The sequence below is a fragment of the Lingula anatina genome, chromosome 1 (genome assembly GCF_051362555.1).
Source record: "Lingula anatina isolate TDL-2025a chromosome 1, LinAna3.0, whole genome shotgun sequence".
NCBI classification, from domain to species: domain Eukaryota; kingdom Metazoa; phylum Brachiopoda; class Lingulata; order Lingulida; family Lingulidae; genus Lingula; species Lingula anatina.
The window spans coordinates 53,780,376-53,796,084 of record NC_141767.1 but is presented as its reverse complement, the minus strand read 5'-3'; the positions used below and the strand labels follow the sequence as shown (position 1 = coordinate 53,796,084).

General features: G+C 33.8%; 2 protein-coding genes across 5 annotated transcripts; both read left to right on the top strand.

Moving 5' to 3' along the window:
- The first annotated feature begins 37 nt into the window (after positions 1 to 37).
- On the top strand, positions 38 to 15,193 carry LOC106162896 (uncharacterized). Of its 4 annotated transcripts, none has more exons than XM_013540448.2 (13): positions 38 to 206; positions 652 to 1,226; positions 1,453 to 1,718; positions 2,138 to 2,197; positions 2,353 to 2,405; positions 2,765 to 2,909; positions 3,194 to 3,419; positions 3,704 to 4,047; positions 4,213 to 4,324; positions 4,764 to 4,896; positions 13,529 to 13,643; positions 13,950 to 14,059; positions 14,663 to 15,193. In XM_013540448.2, the coding sequence occupies exons 2-13, from the start codon at positions 716 to 718 to the stop codon at positions 14,766 to 14,768; spliced, it is 2,181 nt and encodes a 726-aa protein (XP_013395902.2). In that variant the 5' UTR covers positions 38 to 206; positions 652 to 715; the 3' UTR covers positions 14,769 to 15,193. The 4 variants fall into 4 exon arrangements, with proteins under 4 accessions (XP_013395902.2, XP_086858098.1, XP_013395822.2 ...); XM_087001972.1 differs by having other exon boundaries at positions 187 to 259; XM_013540368.2 differs by lacking the exon at positions 38 to 206 and adding an exon at positions 213 to 381.
- Positions 9,841 to 12,194, top strand: LOC147764786 (putative G protein-coupled receptor B0563.6). Its single transcript, XM_087001978.1, has one exon. The coding sequence runs from the start codon at positions 9,936 to 9,938 to the stop codon at positions 11,019 to 11,021; it is 1,086 nt and encodes a 361-aa protein (XP_086858104.1). The 5' UTR covers positions 9,841 to 9,935; the 3' UTR covers positions 11,022 to 12,194.
- Positions 15,194 to 15,709: the final 516 nt, after the last annotated feature.

Here is a 15,709-nt window from a genome sequence, read left to right as displayed (position 1 = left end):
TTCTTCAAAGATGCTTAACCTCTTTATGCCATGAACAAATTATTATTATTATATCATTTGTGTTTCATACAGTCCATGCAACCAGTTATTTACTCCATTAAAATCTGTCCACTCTATGCAAGCGTGACTTAATGCGGCGGAATTATATCCGCAAGATAAATATCTGAGTTGCACGGCACATCCGGTTTTGAAGTGATTGCACCACAGTAAGTAAGCTGAGCAGCGTTTGTGCAATCTCAGTGCGCTTGTCTATAAAGGTGTAAGTTTTGATTAACCATACCCACTCCACTTTTGTGGAAGTACAAAACTTTCAACAGCAGTACATACTAGGCTTAGTTCTTTACCAGACATTTGAAGAATCGAAAGTCTCTTTAATCAAAGGCAACGATTGTTTCAATTTATTTGTCTTTTACTTTGCCTGTTATTAAAAAGGAATAGGTAAACGATATCAAGGCACAATATGAGAGGAATGTGGCATAAGAATTTGTCTGTTCAATGAAAATCAGTGAAAAGATTTAGCAAAGAAGATATGTACACATATCTCATTGTAAATTTACATGTTTTTATTAAGTTTTAAGTCATGATGCACGTTTAATTTGACACATGACATATATTTGAAAGCTTCAACTATTTATTTTACTTGTATTTTAGGTCTTTTACAAGTATTGCCCAGGTGGAGTTGAGCAGTATCGCCAGCACTTTCACAGATAGTTTTATGAGCACACGTCAGGAATTAGTGCAAAAACAGGAAAAGAGTGGCATTGTTTCTGTTATGTCCCAAGCTTCTGATCCTTCTCCGATATCAATTTGTCAGTTTTATGCCAATAAACGATGGTGTAAATTTGGTAAACGCTGCAAATTCCAGCATACACGTGGTAGTCAGCCATTTTCTGATGAAGAGGACCCAACTGGAGCAAAATGCAGTGATTCAAAAGTTGATTCCCAGTCTTTGAAAGAGGTAGCTATAGACAACGCCACAGAAGGAACTGACCAAAGTGAATTAGAAACTGCCCAAGTAGTAGAGGTCTTCAGTGAGACAGAGAAACCCCACAAATTGAAGCCCAAAGTTACTAAAGAAAATGCAGAGGGGCATAAAATCTGCAAGTTCTTTGCACGAACTGGCCGGTGCAGATTTGGATCCAGATGCTACTTTTTCCATGAAAGGTCAAGTGGTGAACAGGAAAGAAAAGGTGTCATGAAGGAAAATGTGGAGAGTGCGGATGCAGGTAATATCTACCACTTAAGTTCTACAACCTGTTTGCTAAGACCAGAATAGAATTTAATACCCTCCATAACAATTTTCAAAAAAAAAATATATATATATATATATATATACATATATATATATGTGGCAACTTTTTTGCATTAACAAGTATCAAGTTATTTTACCATTTTAAGATGTTGGTATTTCTAATGTGCTGTTAATGAATGGGTTCATATTTTCATTTTCAGATATCAAGGAGGAAGCACGTGTTAATGTCCAGTCACGAAATCCACCAAGGAAGGAATCATTTCGTCCCCCATACAGACCTTCTAGACCTAAACTTGTATACTTGATGTCTGAGCTGTCTCTGGAAAAGATTGAGGAGCTCAGGAACTCAGAAATTCTGTACTTAAAGAAAAGATTTCCAAGGGTTTCCAGAAGCCAGGTTGAGTTAACTGAGGGGGAGACTGTGGATGAATACAGGATAGAGTTCACAGCTAGTGATCCAGACTGGGTAGGATATGTATACACTGATGTGTTAATAGGGCATTGCATGGTATTCGTTTTGCATTACAGATAGAATTTCGACTCTTTAAAGGTGTATTTTTCTAAAACTAATATAATATATATGATTTAACTGGAGTCTCTATTTTTAAAAAAATGTTACTTTTGATTGATTTTGGAACATTAAAAAAATTTATGTCAAGGACACAAAAACCACAGAATTCTCATAATATTAACAAAATAGAAATAAAGTGCATGATTTTAATAATCATAAGTAAGATCAGAGGAATGTCTGTCAAATATGAGGACTGTGTAAATTGTATAAAGCATTTTTATAAAACAATAAGATTTAAAACAAAGCTAATCCTATTATAGCTTTGTTCTTTTAATTGACGCTCCATTTAAAAATATTGCTTTTGTTTTTTGAAGCCATTTGATGTGAAGTCATTGGAGCTTACTGTGTCATTTCCTTTGAAATATCCCCAAGTGGTAAGTAACTGCATGGACATAAGTTTTTGTGTACATTAAATCCAGTTGCTGTAAATAAACAGATCAGGAATACTACATGTATATATTTTCTATTTGAAAAAAAAAATATTCATTTTCTAAATTGTTGTGAAAAAAATCTTACATTTGTATTTCAGCCTTTTAACATTAAATTTCCCGAGGATCAAACATTACCAGACACTGTGAGAAGGTATTTCACATATTTCATTAAAAATTGTCAGATTGCTGTTTAAATATATAATTGCTGAAGAAGAAAGAAAACTCAATACAACCCAAGGTTTAATGCTTCTTGATAATTTATGTTAAAAATGTGTTAAGAGCTTATGACAGATATCATGTTTTACGTAAATTTATATATCAATGAAAAAAAATTATAATTATGACTTACACGATGACCCAAGTAGTACTGCTGAACATTGAATGTTTGCTGGAATACTCACTTTGTTTGCTATTTTTAAATGAGTGGACCATGTTGGGTATAATTTTGAACTTGATGTTGTAGCAGAAATCTTGCAAATTATGAAGTTTGGCAATGTTTTTTCTCTGCAGTTATGTGAGTTATAATGTCAAAGGTTGGATTGAGGAAACCTGGAAAGAACTGCAACAGGCAGGCAAGGCAGAGCTTCTGTTGAGACGCTTTCTGAAATGGTTAGACAAGAAAATGGAAGAATTTTTCACAGAAGGGTTGAAACAGGTACACATATGATAGTAGCTTGAAATTATACAATACTCGTTTTAAGTCAAAAAGGTATATTTAACTAAGTCAGAAATAAACATTTTGTCTTGTTTTTGTCTTTCTTAATGCTTTAACTCTTTCTTGTAGTATGTTAATTTATCAAGCCAATTTATTATCCAAAAATGAACAAAGGTGATAAGCTGGATAAGTTTGAAATTTAATCAGCAAATGGTTTGCCAGTATTCAATTCATCAGATGAAAAAAAATTTTTAAATCCTTTTTCACTTTATTTTAATTTTCAGTTGAAGAGACAGCTTGCAGCAAAAGCTGCAGGATTAGAATTCATCCCATTCTTTCAACTGCAAGGATCACAAAGTCAAGACATTCATACTTCAAGAGAACCAGAACCTGGAGAGGAGGAACCAAGCCATATGTCCCCTGAACATGAGGTCTCTGAGCAGGAAGTTGACAGTGGTGATGGTAATGTGGATAAAGAAAATAAAGATATTGGTGCAGAAAGTGAAAAAGGTAGATTACACAGTTTAAATTGTGTTTTTATGACGCTAGTCTGTTTAATATTTCAGTTCCACTAAATGCCCTTTTTAACTTAATTTTTATAAATGGAACTGTTGTTGTATATCCTCTGTCCGAAACAATTATTTTTTTTAAAAATTGGATTGATATAAGAACTAACGTGATGAGGTATAAAAATTTCATATACTTTATTCAGAAAATCATATTGTTTTGTAAGACATATATATCTGAACTTATTATGCTTTAACACTCATACAAAAATTTTATTTACTGCACAGGTAACTTGGATCCTGTAAAGAAGGGAACAGAGATCCGTCTGCTAAAACTTCAGCTTTTGGAGGATGCTGCCACTTTGTTGGGAACGAAAATCAAGATTATCATTCAATGTAGCAGGTGTAAGAATCTGGCTGAAATAGTAACACCACAGAATCAATTTAATGCAGTTCCTTGCCCCAAGTGTGCTTCATGCCAGTATGTGACATTTCGCCCAAGCCTTGCACATCAGATGTCTTCTGTTATTGGTTACCTTGACCTACAGGGATGTGTTGCGTTTGACCTTGTCCTGGCTGACTGTGTTTTCAGTGTTGGTTGTATGAACTGTTCCAAAGAAATGAAGTTAGAGGTAATGCAATATTTACCTTTCAGTGAGGCACCACTATTTTTTTCTCCTTCTGATATTTTTGTTAACAATGAGATTTGTTTAAATATCCAAAAGTGAAAAGAATGTTATTTTAAACATTTTACATAGTATCTTTTTATGATGGAATGACCTTTTGATTATTTATAGGGTCTTGCCCCTGGTCAAATGAGTGATACACGATGCCTTGGTTGTTACAGCAAACTTAAGGTGGCTGTGGAGGCAGTTAAATTTCAGCAACTGCATCCAGCAAATATTACAGGTAAAATATGAAAACACTTCAAATTAACACTATTGAAGAGCACTACAATTTAGTCTCATTTGTTCTTTTTGAATTTGGTCTGTAGGGTTTACCATCCGTTTGTGCTATAACTGACAACTAAATGATTTCACATTGTGATGGATGAGATTTACTCAATCAAATTTTTTCTTGCAATGAAGATTCAAATTGTGATAGATGTGATTTTTAGCAAATTTTTTCCTGTCTGTACCTAACAGAATGACCATGCACAAAAATCTATTTTTGATTTATAAGCAAGTGACTATAATTTTTGGTTATGATGCTTTTTATTTTTGTGGAACGTAAATTTTGTATTATTGTGGCTTTGTTTCTACTTGGTCATATAAGCAAAGAAGAAATGTAGGTGGGATTGATAGAAGAGATGTGAATCCAGATAACCAGATTCAAAATTTAATTTCAGACACTCATGGTGCTAATGTAATAGTAGTGAAGAAGGCACCAAGAGCAGTTAAGGACCCAGCTATCCAAGAGGGCAAGCCTCTTCCTGAGACTGGGACATGTAAGCACTACAGGAAAAGTTTCAGGTGGCTAAGGTAAGCACTTTATATACCATATATTAATGTAACATTTTTTTACCTCCGCCATGTTTACCTTTGTTGGTTTGTTAGTTAACCACCTAACTCAAAAAGTTATTTATGGATTTTGATTAAATTTTCAGGTTAGGTCAGAAACTAATTAGCAATGAGAATTGAGTTGCAGAGGCCTGCACTATCTGATCTCTTCCCTAGTTTCTTTATATATATATATATTTTTTTTTTCTTTTTTCCTTGAATTTGCCTACTGTATAGGTGCCCTAGAAAAGAATATAGACTAATAAAGGGATAAGATCTGTAATAATTTTTAATATATCACAATATATCACAAACGCCTAAGAGACTAACTGCCCTGTATCTGAAAACCTACACCATGATCAGTGTTATTTCTGAGCAGAATAATACTGGTTACATCTTTACAAACACCTGATGCTATTTTGAGTCAGTTGTTAAGTCACCCCTAGCCAGGTGGTCAAGCATAGAGCTTGGTTATAATTGCACTGAACAGGTGCTCAGCTGGGTAGGAAAGGTTTTACAAATATCAGGAAACTGTTGTGCTTAAATTTCTCATATATAACACTAGTTTAGTGTAAGGCAGTGTTTATTTTTATGATGAACTTTGTACTATTATAATTTGTGGTATCAATAAACAGGTCATTTAAAGGACTTGTAGATTCAAATTATGCTTAATATGACAACTTTACTTCTCACTATGCAATATTAAGTATCTATGTCATAAATATTTTGACCATAAAAACCAAATCTGTTGTCTTACTGCCATGACTACTGTACCCATTGTCTTCAAACATTGAAGATGATTTCATATGCAGTTTTTAGTCTTTGTTTTTACTTTAACTTGGGTTAAATTAAATAAACCTTTGCAAATCCAGACTTACACTGGACTATACTAAAGAAGAAAAATTGTGTCTGAATTAAGTTTACAAATTCCAGAAATTCAGCAGTTTAGTTTTGATTTCATTTGCAATGCCACCTTAATCAGTAACATGAAAGAGAACACTGCAGTGCATGACAAAGGGGATATGGGTATACAATTAAAGCAGTTAGTTAGGAAATGGTGCTATGCACTATAATTGGTTTATAATTGCCATACGCTTGATCACATCCTATAATAATTTTACCACACGATTTCTGGATTTGGAACGATGTTCCCATGGTGGCTTGTCAGGGGCTTTGTGATGTTGGTGTAACTCTTTGTTAATGGAAACATTTCTTTTGGTAAAATATAAATCATTTTGATTTTTTGCATTTTGCTTAGAAGTCGTCCTACAAATCAGAAAGCCCTAGATCATCCAGCTGCTGACTGCTTCCTCATGTAATAAGTGCTTGAAATCCACTGGTTCATTGTACAGCATAACTTTATTGTGGTGACTTGATCTTTCAGGATTTGGGCAGTTACCATCTGCTACTGTACCTTTCTATTTCATGAGCATCTCTCATATTCTCTCTTTTTTTAAAGCTTGTAAAATTTTTGAAAAACTGTAAATGCTGTTTGTCAATCACTTGTATTATAAAAGCAAACTAAAAACATAAATATATGCATATTTATTTTCTTCTTTCATTCATTTGGAGGTTTTGTAATCATCAGCCAAATTCATAATTACGTCACTCTGAAAGTCAATTGAATAAGAGTTTGATTTTATAGCTGGCAGTTGCCAAGCAGTGAGCTTAATATTTGCTCGGGGAAGCTGTAAAGACATTTCTGTCCTGGATAGGTGAAGTGGTTTGAAATTACTTGGCACACATTTGACCCATTTTGATGTCAACATAAACTTTTTACTGCACCCCCTGCTAAGTTTGCAAATTGTTTGAAGCAGGCATGATAACAAATGACATTTTTTGTGCTCAACAATAGCTTGTCAATTTCACCTGTTGGTTAGAATGATGAAGGCGTGATGCTGCATTTGATTTTTGCGGTCAGTCATGTGTTTTTTACCATGCCTCAATAAGATTCAATTTAGAAATAATTTGAAGCATCTATGTTTACTTATTTCTTTTGTTCAGAGTCATTTTAATGGCAGGAATCTGTGTTGATTAGGTATATTTTAGACATTAAGTTGTCCAGGTATATGACATATTGGTATAGAAGATTTATAAGGTTTTTATTTAAGATAAATGGTTTTGTGGTCTATTTATTCATGAAAATATGAGTAAAATTCATGTATTTTTACCTTTAACATAACAAGATTTAAAAAAATAATTAAGATGTGGTTTATGAACCCAAAATGAATAATTAACCATTGGAAATGTGACACAGCAAGTAACTTACTGGTGTGGAACCCATACAAAGCAAATGCTGGAGGAGTTCAACCATTACTTGAATGTATGGTATACATACAATAGACTTTAGCAGGTGGCAGCTAATTTCTCAACATGTGCTTGATAAGTTTCACTATTTATGCACTAGAAAGATCAAAACAGATACATGTCTGCATACTTCGGCATCACCCCTTTTTGTGAGCAGGCATCCACTCTCAACCCATGTTACACCATTACTGTTCCCAAATGAAGATGTTGAAATCATTAATGTTGCAATCTCAACATAGCAGTTTACAGAAAGGGACTATAATTACCAATTGTTTCTGTAACAGATAAGGATAGCAAGGTCCTGGTTGGCTGATAATTGGTGATATATATGTATGTGTATATTTACTTAAACAATACAATTCTGTATTTCGTATGGCAGATAAGGGCAATGCAATCCCAACTGGACTTTTAGTGTTTACTTAATGATCATGTGCTTAATACAGAATATGTATTTTTAATTGAGAAAACTAGTCAATTAGTAAATTGATCCCTTGAAAGACAGAGAGTTTTTGAGTGGATTTTTTTTTTAAACTGGCAGCTTTAACTTTTTTAAACTAGCCAGAAATTTTAGGGGGAAAATGGAGAAACTATTGCAACTGAGGGTGATTATGCATGATGATTATGAGTATAAAAGCACCAACAAAGTGTGCAATGATTTAGTGTAAAATTTATAATATGAAACATTTATTGACATCTTCATTCTGTTATTTTGTTGGGATTCATACCCTAGAGATGTGGTAATGCAGTGGTATTGACTGGGCTTAATAATGGGCTTATAACTTAATAATGTATAATATTATAATATTATAAAGATAATTACTGGGACTAATGTCATGTATTTTCTAAAAGTTATCATATAATGATAATAAGATAAAAAAAGATAGAAATGATGAGGATTTTTTAGCTAACACAATTTTCACAGATATGTTTCAATGTTCATACAGCAGTCGAATGGTTATAGGGGAAACCATATGGACATTTATGCTAAAACTGGGTACTGGGCCTGACTTATCACTCGGATCTTGAAGTCAGTGATGCTAGGCTATTTTAAATGTGTCGTTTATTTATGTATATTCATGTGGTTATAGGTGTGGCTAATGGAGGAAGTTGTTTGGTTCTTGCTTTTGTCTGGTCCATTTTACCAAGTTAGATGTTTGTGGCTGGCTCCTGGATGTACCAACATCCTTCCTCATGCTGTGATCTAATCCTGGTCCTATTTATGTATGCACTGAGTGAGACTTGGGCAGTGCATAGTCAGCTATTGATGTGGTGTTTGCAGCCCTAGTTGTACCACTGCTTCAGTTTTCATTACATGGAAAAGTGTCACTGGATTAAATGACAAATTAGCTTGCAGGGACCAGAGTCATCTTATTACTGTTACCTGGAAGTGGTTCACATACACTTTGGTACAAAAAGATTGTCTCAGCCTGTATCTGTGGGTGGAAAAATGAAACTACATGTAGTTCTCACCCAATAGGACCTCATGTAGTTGAGGAGGACTTTGTTTAGTATTAAGGTCAGAATGGCCACTCCATGGAGATAAATGTTGTAACGCATGCAGTGGTACTTAAGATAAGTGAATGACACGCTGTTCATATATGCTGGTGGATGCTGGTACAATCATACACTGACTCTGGGTATAGCCAGTGGTTCCTTTGTAGAGAGACTATTTCAGCTAAACTTACTTCAACAAGCACTGAAGTCAGTCAGCCCTCTGTGCTCCAGTTTATAATATATGGATTCTAAAGACAAGCTACATTTTTATTGCTAACCTGTGAGAGATCACATACTATTGCTGATTTTGGTAGGAAAACACTCATTGGCTGCAGTAGTTCATACTTTAGTTGTGAACTAGGAGCTGAAATACCTACTATACTGAAGGTTTGAAAACTAATCAAGCTTGACTTTCTGTTTACAGGAAGGTGATAGGTGGATGTATGGCTTATAACAGGAAATGTATGTTTTCGAGGAAATGTGAGGCTTCCTTAGATGTGGAAGTTTTGTAACTCTGTGAGAAAAAAAAAACAGACTGTTCAAAAGGAAATTGTTTTTTTCCAAGGAATCATGGCACTTCCTTGAATAGGCACATTTTTGAAAAACAGGATTTGTTATTGTATGAATACCAAAATAAAGGCAAATTTACTGAAATGATAATTTATTGATGCCTGATGTTTATGTTTTTTCACTAGAGACATTTCATTGACTGAATGGATGTTTTTAAAGTAACAGCTGAACATTTTGCATGAAGACCAGCAGCAAAATGACTTGATTAATGTGACAAATACACATGAACTAACGCGAGGAAATTTATGCATAATGTATTGAAGTTAAATTGAATGTTGTTACTCAGAGGAGGGAATATAAAAGGATTGCATCAGAAGGATGATTTGAATCTCTAGTTAACTTTTATCAAAATTTTTGCTGTTGAGAAGGAAAATTGATCTGTAGTGGACTGAAGCTGAAAAACTTCATTGAACTGTACATTTGGCTGAAGAAAGAGCCAGTAAGACATATAACCATAGACCCCTTTGAAGTGTGTTGTTGTACCATGAGACTTTTATGAAAATTCAGGAAGGCAAAATCTTATTCTGTTGGGAGTTTTTGTGAATAGTGGTGAGATATTGAGCTTGATGGCAAATTTAATCTATTTACCACATTGAAAAAAAATTGTGGAAGTCAATCTGTTGCTAAGGAATATTAAAAAAATTTCTAACATGGAAAATGAAACATATGGATCAAACTGCCAAATGATAGAAAATGAAACACAACAGATAATAGATGTTATGGAACATGTTGGATATGTATACATCATTCCAGTCATCAGTTTATTTGGAGTAATTTTGAATGTTCTCAATTTATTTGTACTATGTGGAAAGCACAGCCCATTGAAAGGCTCATCGTATGCCTACCTAAAGGCCCTAGCTGTTGCTGATGGACTAACCTGTCTTATAGTGGCACCAATTGCTTTTGTACGGTGCACCAACTGTGTTGGGGAGGACATGTATACACGGGCATTTTATGAAGTCTATATTTATCTGCCGTTTGGTAACATTTTTGGCACTTGTAGTGCATGGATAACAGTTGCTGTGGCTGTTGAGAGGTGTATAATGATCAAATTTCCTGTCAAGTCCAAAAAGATATGCAAGTCTTCTGTTGTCTGGAAAGTTGTTGGACTTTTAGTTTTGTGTTCAATGGCAGCTAATGTGATGTATTTCTTTCAAAATTATATAAACAGCAGCAATGTGAAAACTCCAACCCTAATTAGTTTAGACACTGGATTTTTTGTACTTTCATGGATTCGAGCAGCTTTGACCAAATTTATTCCTATTATTTTGTTGGCTGTCCTGAACATGTATCTCATCAAGCATGTATACAAAATGGAGAAAAAGAGAAAATCCATGGTCATCCAACAGACTGTTCAGATGCGGAAACAGCGCACTCAAGTTCGTCTTGCAGCCATGTTGATTGCAGTAGTATTTGCCTTCCTTATTGGGAGTATACCAGTAACATTTGCTCACACTATCATATACAAAGGCATATTTGGCGAGTGTTCTCTCTTTAAATTAGAATACTTTGCTTTCAGACTAGTAGCAAACATACTAGAAATTTTGAATTATACTATGAATTTTGTGCTGTACTGCCTGTTGAACACAAATTTTAATGCACGCCTGCATAGTATATTTTCTTGTGGCAGTGAAATAAAGGTTCAGGCTGAGTTTTCTATGAGCCACCAAGGGCAGAGTGGCCCCTATCCTGAAGGGCAGCAAAGTGATGATAACTCAATAGGGTCTAGATTTTAATATATATTTATATGTATTTGTTATATGTGCTTATTATTACATGTAACAGCTGATACCAGATTAATGGATTGATGTTACAATCATACTTATCTTACTATCATCCTTTTTTATTATGTTTGGTGGGTATTTCCAAATATAAGATGTTTGTTTAGCCATTATCTATTAGCCATTGTCTGGCAGTATTATATACATACAGTGTACATATATATATATCATAATCAGAGAATTGAATACTCATTGGAAAGCATCAGTAAAACCCTTTTCTTTCCTTTTTTTTTCAGTACATTCAATATTGATATTGTATCTTTGACCAATTTTTAATCGTAGTTAATTAAATTTCATTGGATGTTATGTCGTAATGTATAAGTTATACTGAAAGTAAGTTTCCTTTTCTTTAGATCTGTAGAATATTGAGCTTTAAGAAAGGAACATAATCATTCAGAAATATTTTATAGTTATTCAACTGTACATCTGGCTATATGTTGATGTTTAAATGGTGATGCATTCATTTTTTGTAATCCAGTATAAAATATGGCATGAACAAGAATGTTATCTGCTATGTAGATATGTGGCAGTTAGATATGTGGACATTTTAAGGACTATGTTGCTTGAAGTTTGAAAATATTTAACTTCTGTTTTTATTCTTAAACATGTATTCATTTTTGCTGTCCTATGCAATAAAGAGGTCAGATTTACCTTTTGCCTCTTTTTAAGTGTGTTTCATCATCAGGCAAAGAAGGAAATTATAAAGGAAAATTGAAACTATTTGTCCATTCGTTACTGAGGTATCTGATCACTAGAACAGTATGTTTCAGACCTCATGAACACTGGCTAGAATTTGTTCTGGAAATGTTCCACCAAAATGGACTGGCCCTCAAGAGATAAGTAATTCCTTAACATAGTAATTAGTTTTGTTAGCTGAAAGCTGTTCAGTATTTCTCATCTCGAAAATGATGAAAGTAACTGCATTCTCAACATTAAGAAGACTGTGAAACTTGGTTAATCTGCGGGCTAATGGGGCAATGTTTTGACAGGACATTCTTTTTCATTTATGTGTTGCTTTTCTAGCAGATAAAATGCTTCCTTTGCAGACTACACTTGAGATATGCTGGTCACGTACATTTTGCATTTTTTAGGGTTCAGTAGCTCAATAAACTTTATTTTATCTGGGAATACTTTGTTTGCTTTTCATTAGTTCTACCATAAAAATAAGGTTATCAGATAGGGACATGATACAAAATAAATAAACATGTCCCAAGGATTTGATTGAAGATGAAATCTAGAGTGAATTTTCAATTGTTATACAGTCGGTGTTTCATTTTGATAATATGATGTTGTAAAGTCTCAAAATGTATATATCTTTGATCTATCAGGAGTGGATTAGCTACTTATTTTTGTTAAAACTAGGATGAGTACAAACAAATTATTTAGAAGTAGTGGTGCATATTTACTTAATGGTTATAGAAGCATATTGAAGTAAGGTGTATGGAGATGCATATTTAACCTGGTTTGTACAGTGGCTTGTTAGCCCTTCAAGCAACTTCAGGCATTTTGTTAGGTGAGAGTGTTACAACATAAAACATTACATTTTGGCATCACTTCACTCTTGCTTTTTTGATGAAGTAAACTGTAAGTTAAGTTGAGATTGGAGCAACAAGGTGATATGAAATCCATAACCACACTTGCTTCATCTCGGCTATGCATCTTGAGGAGCATGAAATGCACTTGGTCAAGGATGATCAGATTGCATAATTAAAAACAATTTTTTTTTGAGTGAAATCCATTATTTTAACCAAAACAGGGTCTAAAAGAGTAACTGCCCAAACTATTTATTTAAGCTCAGATGCAGTAGGTTATTTTATTATGATGTGAAATTAAGTGCACAGAGATATTCCAATGTTTTAGCTTATTTTGTCTCCTGATGAAGTATCTTGACTGAGGCTGGTGTAAGACCAGTTGAATATCTTCTGTTGTCTACATTTACGGTTGATTTTTATTGTCAGTGGGCAGTTCAATATTGACAAATCACTACAGAAGTGTCTTTGATTAACAAACCAGTACAAAATGACAGTTTGGACTTGGATATTTCTAGAAGTGCAAACTATACTAATAAAGTGGGCTTGTACTTCATTCCTTACTTACAATGACGTGCCACACTTTGTTTATTAACGCCTCTTTTTGTTAGAAGCCAGTAGAAATATATTACTGGATTTTATACATTGCACATGAAATTGGTTTCATATTTTGTATTGAATCTGGTATGAAAAAAAGACAAGTACTCCATAGAGAGTACAATTTTTTGACAATATTTTATATTCTGTGCCATTTTTCACCAAGTCAAAAGCCAAAAGATAATCTCTCTTTTCCCGGAATTATATATTTTTGTAAGTTTTTACACAGCCCATTAAACCCGACTTCCTCTTATGAACACAACAATGAAAGATTTCTTAATATATTAAAATATTTAAAAAAAGGATACCTTCACTTTATACTTTGAACTTTTTCAGATTTCCTTGCTGTGGTAAGTGCTATCCATGTGACGTCTGCCATGATGACAAGGAAGGGGACCACGAGATGAAGTTTGCCAATAGGATGGTGTGTGGATTTTGTGCCAAAGAACAGGTAAATGTTGTGATGTGCTTTCAAATATCAGCTTCCATTTTATCAATTGATCAGTGAGAATCTTACTCTACTAGTTCATTAAATTATTGTTTATTTAAATTTAGTTCAGACCAATTATGGATGAAATGCTCTATTAAATGCCTGTAAACATCCAGTATATATAATCTCAAATGACGTACATAGGAGCACATGCTCAAAATTTTAATTTCTCTAAAATATCTTGTGCATTTAAAGTGTTTAAATGCCCTAGCATTGAGATTTGAACATGAAAAATGTCTTTTTGAAAATGATGATGTCCTGTTCCAGCCCTATTCTAATGAGCGTCCTTGTATAAGCTGTCACAGTCACCTGAAGAAAGTGTCTACCAAGCATTGGGAGGGTGGGAAAGGATGCAGAGATAAGATTGCAATGAGCAGGTAGGGATCTTGTTAAAACAGTTAACAAAATTAGTTACACCAATGAGCTTGTCATTTCTCTTGCACTCCTAACCACTGTACAGTTGAAAACTTACAGAAAAAATTAAAACTCTCTGAGAAAAATTTGTTTAAAGATGGTAGTTACTGTACAGTAAATGTGGCACAGAGCCAACGATGACTGACACTGACAGTTAAGTATGTTAGGTAATATAGTGCCCACTAATTAATTCTCATTAATCCTTGCAGCCATTGTTTGGATATTTAAGACTGATTAATTGTAGGGCCAGGCAGGTTTCTTTTTGAGTTTTGATGTGAGTCAATTAAGGATTATATAAAGTTCATTGTTTAGAGAAAATCAGTTCTGTGAGGTTGTGATTGTGTTGTCATGCATACTGCATACAACTTGGAAGACTATCATGTGTCATTTGATGATTTACAGTGACATAGTTATATTCTTAATAACATTGTATTCCCAAAATGCCAGTGTGTCTGGCGATGGATCATCACATTGCAGAACTGTCACATTGGAACTGTATTAAGATCTATAGCAGCTGTTCCTTATTCTGTCTAATTGGGCTTTTCATTAGTTTTATTTTTTTACAGGGATGACAAGAAGAAATATGCCAATTCCTCCAAAACCATTTCCAAGAAGCAACAAGCCTTGGATAAACCTGGGAAAGCAAAAACGACAAAGTTGAGACACACATAGATAGCATTTTTGTGACATTTTTTTAAAAAGTCAAAAGTAAGAAAAATATAGTGAGTTCAGGTGCTATGTCTTGTAATCTGATATTAGACAGCAGTTTTCTTTATTAATCAGGTATTGATTTTTGTAGGATAAGTACACTTAAGTAGTGCAAGCCTGGAATTATTTGGGTAGATGATTGAGCATCTATATTAATTTATACACCATCCATTAAGAAGTTGGTATAGTGAAGTTTATGAACATAACAACTTGTTAAATTGTGAAACTAAAATATTCAAAGCTTCCAATAATTTTTTCTTAAATGTGCGTATTTTGGAAACAAATTATGTTAAATTAAAAATTAACGATGTCTATTCAAAAGCATATGTCAACATATACTGAAGTTTATAATTGTTAAATATTTTGCAGCAATAAATATTAAAGGGACACTTTAATTGTAAATTATAAAACAATCTAAGAGTCATTTTATTTCCTGTTCAATTGTACCACAACTCTGATTGCTTGAGTAAATTGTGGACACTGGGCAGGTTTGCAATATTAACAACACTAGAAAGATATTTGAGCTCCTGGGCCATCTACAACTAAGAGTAATGGCACCCTGCTTTGTTAGAGGTTTTTAAAGACAAGTTTCTTAATTTATCATATTCTACATTTTGTAAGGTAGATGTTTATTTGTCTAGCCACTAACAGGATACACTTCATATCAGGTTTATAGTTGTTTTATATATTCTGTATCTAGTCATTAAACCTAGACATCAATGTCCATAGGAAATCGCAGCAAATGGCTTATTATCTCTTCATGGACATTTTCCGCGTGTCACATGGGGTTCATTCCTGGTACACAAATGTCTACAAAGTCTCAAGGGAGCTGGCATTTTTAAGCCCAATATGTTATCCAAAAATGGCTCTTGAGATTATGGCTATGAACAGCACAAGTGATGGAT

Bases quoted from the DNA above. Each gene is read 5' to 3' on its own strand.
- LOC147764786 (XM_087001978.1), top strand. From the start codon at position 9,936: ATGGAAAATGAAACATATGGATCAAACTGCCAAATGATAGAAAATGAA.
- LOC106162896 (XM_013540448.2), top strand. From the start codon at position 716: ATGAGCACACGTCAGGAATTAGTGCAAAAACAGGAAAAGAGTGGCATT. The intron at 2,406-2,764 runs GTATTTCACATA...TTTTCTCTGCAG, and splicing joins TTACCAGACACTGTGAGAAG to TTATGTGAGTTATAATGTCA. The intron at 4,897-13,528 runs GTAAGCACTTTA...GAACTTTTTCAG, and splicing joins AAAAGTTTCAGGTGGCTAAG to ATTTCCTTGCTGTGGTAAGT.